This window comes from Lepidothrix coronata, unplaced genomic scaffold, assembly GCF_001604755.1.
Source record: "Lepidothrix coronata isolate B3197 unplaced genomic scaffold, Lepidothrix_coronata-1.0 Scaffold225, whole genome shotgun sequence".
NCBI lineage: Eukaryota > Metazoa > Chordata > Aves > Passeriformes > Pipridae > Lepidothrix > Lepidothrix coronata.
In genome coordinates this window covers 214793-222544 of record NW_016690405.1, presented here as the reverse complement: position 1 = coordinate 222544, position 7752 = coordinate 214793, and the positions used below count along the sequence as shown (strand labels likewise).

The 7752-nt window shown below is 33.2% G+C and overlaps 1 protein-coding gene across 11 annotated transcripts in view; it reads right to left on the bottom strand.

Moving 5' to 3' along the window:
* The window catches only part of DMD (dystrophin), a 799860-nt gene that overhangs the window by 579501 nt on the left and 212607 nt on the right, over nucleotides 1-7752 (bottom strand). For all 11 annotated transcript variants that reach the window (XM_017833948.1, XM_017833947.1, XM_017833942.1 and 8 more), the window contains one exon: nucleotides 5847-6041. In XM_017833948.1, the coding sequence (XP_017689437.1) occupies nucleotides 5847-6041 (195 nt within the window). The remainder of the gene's footprint in view (nucleotides 1-5846; nucleotides 6042-7752) is intronic.

The window sequence follows — 7752 nt, the reverse complement described above, 5'->3', positions numbered from 1 at the left end:
AAGAAAAGAAAAGAAAAGAAAAGAAAAGAAAAGAAAAGAAAAGAAAAGAAAAGAAAAGAAAAGAAAAAAAGAAAAGAAAAGAAAAGAAAAGAAAAAAGAAAAGAAAAGAAAAGAAAAGAAAGTTACATTCCATAAAGACCCTTATGAGTATGATTAGAATGCACAGGTCTTGAGAAATGTGACTTACATTTAGCAGACTAAATGAATACTTATAAATAAAAAGGGAATGATAGATGTCTTCTCTCTGGGATGATTCACAATAAGGAACATGTTTCCTCCTTGTCAGCAATCCATCATGTAGAGTGAAAGCTGGCTGAGTCTGTCTCATTACTCAACAAACCTCATTTGACTTTCCCAGCATAATGCCTCACACTCAGCATTCCTTAATCAGGTCTACCTAAATCTTTGTTTTACACACTGAGGCCATGGATGATTGAGGTATTCCATGTTATTAATCTGAATATAAGAAATATCAGAAGACAAAAACATAAAATGACTCCAAATCTTCCAAGATTCCCTTGAATATAAAGGAGGAAGCACCTTCACAAAACCTCAGCAATGACTAAAAATTTGCATATTTAAAGAACAGGAGAAAATGTAATATGGAATTGAAATGTTAAAAGTTGCCAGGACTTACTTAAGCACTCAAATTATTGAGTAGCCTTTTTAGTAGGTCTGAATATCACCTCAGCTACTCAAGAGGGCACTTATTCTGTTTGACATGTTTTAGAATGAAGAGTAATATCTGTGCATATGTATATTAAAATAATATGGTTTTTAACCAAGTAGATCAATTTTCTAAATATTTAAAATAGATTTAATACATCTATGCATTTCAGAATTGATAAGTGACATATCCCTTAATGTTTAAAGCTAGTGGTCTGTGAACAGGTGTACAATTTCTATGTCACATTTTTGCTTTTGTTTAAAGCACAGCTGCTACAGACAAAGCAAGATAATACAGCTGATGTTCTGTAAAGAAGAATGTCCAAGAGAAAAAAAAAAAAGAGGGATCATGTATATATGTATATGCACATACCCATGTATCTCACACACATACCCCATCTTTCATGTTGAAGAGAATTGCTTCAGGCAGTTGGTTATCAACAATGCCTTGGGAGATTGTTGGGAGATTCTGTTAACATGGTTAACAGAACTGCACAAAGCTTTAATTTTTAAGAAAAAAAAGAATAACAGAAAATCATTAGCAGCTGAAGTGACAGTAGCCTTTAGGGAATGATCCATCTCATTGCTCTTAAAAGAGAAATCTGAGTGCTAGAAACTTAAACACCAGTTCATTTTCACTACGTGGAATTTGTCTTAATCTGCCAGAAAAAGACAACTTTCTGTAAAAATTCAGTTCCTTGGCTATTTGTGTACAAATCTGTCACCAAGCACAGCGTTACTGACAGATCTATTTGGAGAGTGCATTTGAGCACACTCAGTTCTAAGTTATGGTTAATTGGGTTTTATTGAGCTGCAGCAGAAAATCACTCTGAATTTCACGTTATGTGATGTTTCTGGATAAGATTCACTTAATACACACCAAATACATACTCCAATGTGCAAAATTAAGAATATATTTTTTTTAGTACTTCCAAACATTTGTAGAATAATGTTTTATATGCAAAGCAGATTCATTACAATATTCCACACTTTTTGCACTAACATGAAAACCAGCAACAGCTCAGTTGTTAGTGATCATGGATAACTGGAAAACTTCCAAAAATTAATTACAATTTTAAAATCTGTATGAGTTACAATATCTGGTATGGGTATTAGTGGTTTAATAAACTGTTTTGAAGGGGGATATTAGCTGCCAGAATTATGGATGTGTAATGTGTACCGTAAAACCCCTATATTCTGAAATAAGACATAGGAGAAAACTGTAAAAAACCTGCTCTGCCTTCTAATAAAGGAAAAAAAAAAGAGAAAAATAAACCAGAACATTAAAATACCTATATTTAAAAAATAATGACAGAAAACAACCCAATTTTTAATGAACAAAATAAAGACCATACAGGAAATACAAAAAAAGATGAACTAGAAAAGGGATTGTTAGAGTGATTATGCAAGAAGTTACACATATAAGAAATCTCTTTTTCAAAGAGCCAGATGGCTTTCCATATTAAAACTATTACAACATTGAAAAATATTATAGCTAAATGTATAATCACGTTCTACAATAAGATATTCCTACCAAGATTAAGAATATTAAAAAAATATAAGAAGAAACACTAATATGTATGGGCCCTACTGCAGGTTTGCAGCAATAATAATATAAAGCAAGTAGCCTCAGAAAATAAGTTTTGAATCCATAGTTAATAGAATTAAGTAATGAATAGGCACGAGTATGCCATGACTATGACAGTGACTTTCACCATGAAATTCTACTAAGCACTTTCTCACGTCTGGCTATAAATGCAAATTAGACTTAAATTCCAGGTATACTGTTTCATTTTAGCACACTTACTTTTGCTATGTGTTAGCAAACAGAAATATGTGTTTGTTTTAATTCTCTGGTTAATCAATGTATTTATTTTAGTGTATAGATCTCTCACGAAACAATCTGGAGCTTGAGCAAGTCAAGTATTGAATGAGATAATCAATACACAGGAAAACTTTCTCTTAGTATGAGTAATATAACCAGATAAGGTTGAATGTACACAAATTTTTACATTCATTTAACATTTGAAACATCCACTGCAAGGGAGGATAATTAGCTAAATTCTGAAAGCACTTTTCCCCTGTATTTGTTCATGTAATGAAATCCATTGTAGTTACAATCAATTCTATATGGATAACTCAAAGATTGTGAATTCCATCAACATGAACATCATCAGTAGCACACAGAAGTACCATAACATTTGTGCTTATAACAAAAGTTGTCCTATCTTGACAGTATATCAGGCCAAATTCATTCACATATTATTTAAATTTATTCAATTTATCATTTATGGTTCATCAATCTACAAACCATATTTTTCCATACAATCAACTTGAGTTTCATCTTTGACAGATCTGTAACATTTAAAATGTTTTGTTAAATACTGTAAATACAGTGGTGAAGACAAACTGAGGTACTGTATGTCTTAATAAGTAAACAGCTTGTAATAGGATAGTGAAAACATTGCAATGCTGGCTTTATGAGATAAAGTGATGAGACTTGGTTTCTCTGATTTTTCTACTCCCTAAAGCTTAAAATGAAGAGAACAACATTCCTGAGTTTCAGCAGATTTACTAAATGTGCTCATAAAAGCATTACAATTTACTAAAAGTTAGAACCTACCAAGTTTTTGCTGTAAGATCTCACATTTTACTATTTTACATGCCTTTGATATAAAATGTCAGTGCTTGAATTATCTATGACATTTAATATTAGCAATTTTTAATTTGTATTCGATATTTATCCCATTTGATAATGAGCAATCATTTTTACTTTGGAGAAAAATATTAAATGCTGTTACCACTGATTCTTGTAAATAACCTTCTTTTTCCTTTTACGGATTAATTAAAATGGATTCTTTCTGAATGAGAGTGAAAAAAATCAAAAGCTCAGTTTTAAAACACAGAGCTATTTATGACAGTTCTGTAATTTGATTCATGCAAATCTGTCAGGAAAAAAAATCAACCACAATTTAATTTCAAACCTTTCCCAACCAGCTGCTGAACAATTTATGCACTACTTTTCTATTTTTACTGCAGGATAATGACAATGATGGATGCTTTTCCTCGGAAATAAATATTCATTAAGCAGGCTCAGATCAAAACTATATCCTTCCAAAAGCCCATGAATGTGCAAGACCCATTTGCTTCTTCTAAGAGATTTATCTGGGAGGAAGATGGAACTGTGCCCACAAACGCATCTCATAACAATTTAATAGTTCAGTTAAATTAAGCCTATGGCAGTAGTTACTTGTAACCTCAGTAATCAATATTATTAAAGTTGGTGTCAACCCTAATAATACCAAATATATGTGGGTGAACAACAGATTAGTTATGGATATAAATCAGATAAAGCTAGACCAAATGTAAAGCATTGAGAAGAACAGGAAGTCAGCTGCCAGTAAACTGCTTGAGTTAGGTCACTGTTTCTCTATCCAATCGACTGAGTTAGGTCACTGTTTCTCCATCCAATCTATTAGGGAACATAGGTTCGTCAATAAGGACCAAGTAGGGGCTCATTAGCCATGATTTGCATGGTCTATGAGCTTTCTTGTGCAGAAGCTATTGTTTAAAATGAAAAATTACAATAGAACTGGCATGCTGCGTGTTTCAATACTCAGAATTACTTTAATCTACTGGTACTAAATCAGAAGTGGTAAAAGAAATGCCCTACTGTTATTTCACACCACCCTATTGCCAGTGATATGCTTCCTTTGATCCAGTACTTCACTGTTATGTTTCACTACACATACTGTACTGCCCTGCTAGGAAACTGAGAACACCCTAATTTTCAAGGGCTAATAAGAATATTTGTGTGTGTGTGCATGTGACTCTATACAGATGCCTAAAATGTGTAAGATCTATGAACATATAAGATTTATAAATAGATGGGATTTTACAGAGGCTAATAGTAGCACATGGATGTGGTTTTATTACATTTCCTCTGATGTGGAAAGAGATAAATGGGCTTCTACAGAGGAAAATCCAGAAAACCTAGCTAGAGGCACTGCCCTGATTCTCCCTCTGAGGTTCTTTCTTATAGCTGACTGTAGGCAAATTCCAGCCTCTTTAGGCTAATGTTTACTTTTTATAAAAACTTTTCCTTCCCAAAATAATCACAGAAAAATGGAAATGTAGTCTTCTCTTCATGCTGGATGACAATTTGGAATTGCTGTAATTATATGCAGCACTTGAGCATGATTTTTTACAAGGCTTTCCTCATACAAACATTATTCTGCAAGAGCTGATAACTCATTCATCTACTTAGGCTTACAACTTTAATCTTACTCTCTTCTTATGTCAATTCTGTGTTGGAAAAATTCCACCAATTTCAAGGGATTTCAGAGTTGCAAGCACTGAAGAAACCAAACAGTAATATTTAAAGTCATACTAACAATACTGAATTAGCTTTTTCTTAACTACATTATCTACCTATTGGACAATATTCTCTTTTTAGCTAATTAAATTATAATAACTACACAGAGTACAGACCCAATAAGACTTCAAGCTTTGATCTAACATGGAATGCAACAGCTAAATCTTACTTGTTTTTGTTCCTGTTCCAATAGAAATAATTTTTAAAATCTTACACCAAAATAAAACAGCCAAGATTGGGTGTGGACAGGGTTACTTACTAATTACTTTAACTTACCAATCACAGAATCATAAAATCATTTAGGTTGGCAAAGATCTAAATCAACACCAACCATTAAACCTGCACTGCCAAGTTTGCCACTGAGCCATGTCTCTAAGAGCCACATCTACACATCTTCTAAATACCCCTAGAGATGGTGACTCAGACACTTCCCTGGGCAGTCTGTTCCAATGTCTAACAACTCTTTTGGTGAAGAAATTTTTTCTATTTAAACAAACAAATCTTTAACTACAAATTCTCTCTTTAAATATACAACTGTCCCTCTCCATTCTTTCTCTCCCATTCAAGGATGTACTTTGCAGATACCCTAATGCTCTTGTCCTCCAAACAGAGGTGAAAGAGATAAAAATAAATAAACACTTCAGTGTTCTTATTTTGCACCAATGGGCTCTTCTGTATAAACATTCATATCTGCACATATCACAGAGAGGCTCTTAGCACTTGCAAAACAGATGTCTCAGAATAAGTGCAGGCTGCCCAAAAATTATGGAATCCAATCACTGTTAAGAAAATCTTTCTATCTTACCTTGAGACACTCTTCTTGTTTGAAGAGATCCTCACAATCCTTAGCCTGCAGAACAGGAGAATTAAGGCGCTCTTCTACTTCGGACAAGGCTTGCAGAAGGTGAAGAATCTCTGCCAGGTATGTAGAAGGCACATGAGTGGTTTCCACAGTCATAGTTTCAGTCATCACAAAAGTTGTATCTTCACGAACTGTTTGCTAGTATAGATATACAACAGAATGCTTCCTTTAGTTTCTTAACACTAGACAAACTTACAACTTAATGCAATTTCCAGTTTGCAACCCAGAAACAATCAAACGTAACTTCCAACGACAAATGAAGGGAATATTTGAGGTTTCTGGCACAGATAACTCATACTTCACTTGTCTGTTTGAAATGGCAGGTACTGAAATTAATCCATGCAAAAGTGTACAAACTTTTCTTCTCCTACTCTCCAAAAAATGAAGATAGGAAACACAAGAGTACCCTGAGATTATGGTGTTATTGAGATTTGAGTGCTAGCCCTTTAATTTTAAATCATCACACCTTTTTAAAAAACTGTCCTTCATTATAGAAATTCCATGCATGTCACATCTAGAATACTAAATCATTTCAAGGTGTCAGTTAAATAATGAATTGTGTAATAGACACAATTCCTTAAATTGCAACACAAACCAACTATGTCGACTCTACACTTTCAACATTATTCTAAAACCTTTCTCTTTAAAGTAGCAAGTATAAATTGGAATTCTGTGATTTGAAACATATTTAATGCATTAATATTTCTAAAAAAAAAACCAACACCCCAAACCAAAACCAGCAAGATACCTCTTCAGGAAGCTAGGAATTTTTTGTTTTGGTTTGATTTTAATCTGGAAAAATATGAAATAGACACCCTATTCTGAAAGCACATGCATACACCAAATGTAAGGACATCCCAGAATGTTTTAGTTCCAAGAAAACTTTTTACCTATGGCATTTGGAAACATATTGACATAAAAGGTGACAAAAAAGTGGCTGTTTATGTAAATTCTCTATATTTCTGATTTGATATGCTAATGGATCATAGATAAAAAAGTAATACTAAAAGTGTATTTTGGAGCAGGGAGATCTGCGATAGCTTCTTTTAGGTAAACTCCAAACCCTGGATCACCTGCATGTCTGTTAGAAAAGTCAAAATTTAAGATATCAATTATTTCTGGTTTGGTAAGCATAAGATAGTTTTGTCACATCACAGAGGATTCCTAGTGTGGGACCAAGATCCTTTGTGTTTGGTGTCTGCCTTCTCAAAAATGTAAGCTTTACTTATTGAGGGTCTCAGAGAACATTTAAAAGTAAGTGTTGGTAGACTTCCAAAAATTATATTATTCCATCCTTACTGATAATCATGGATTTCAGAGCCATATATGTGAAAGATAATGGATCAATGGTCCTGAAGAAAACAATATCACTAAGCTGGCTACACAGTATGCAAAAGAAAACAAATACAAGCACACACTACCTCAGCAAGGTGTCTCATTTTAATTCATGACATATTTCTCTCTTCAGTTACAGAGCTGAGTCATCTGGTTCTTAATTTTTTTTAGAGTCTTAAAATATGCATATGCACACTCCAGAAGATGTATACATATCAGATATAAGGCCCATAAAGTTATCTGTAGACTTGTCTTATTCTGCTCCATTTCTTATGCAAATTTAATTGCTTTGCTTACACTTTTCTCACTAAATGACTTTTCTCAGTACATCTGCTAACACTGAAACCTCTCTAATTAACATACTCCTGCTATAATTTTTATTATTTAAAATAAATTTCTTTAAAAAATTGTGTTTGCCCCCCATATGTTTCAGGAATCACATGCTCTGCAAAAATAACAGTTTATTCCAGTAAAGCTAAAGAAAAAGCTGTCCCAGTTGATTAGAAAATTGGAG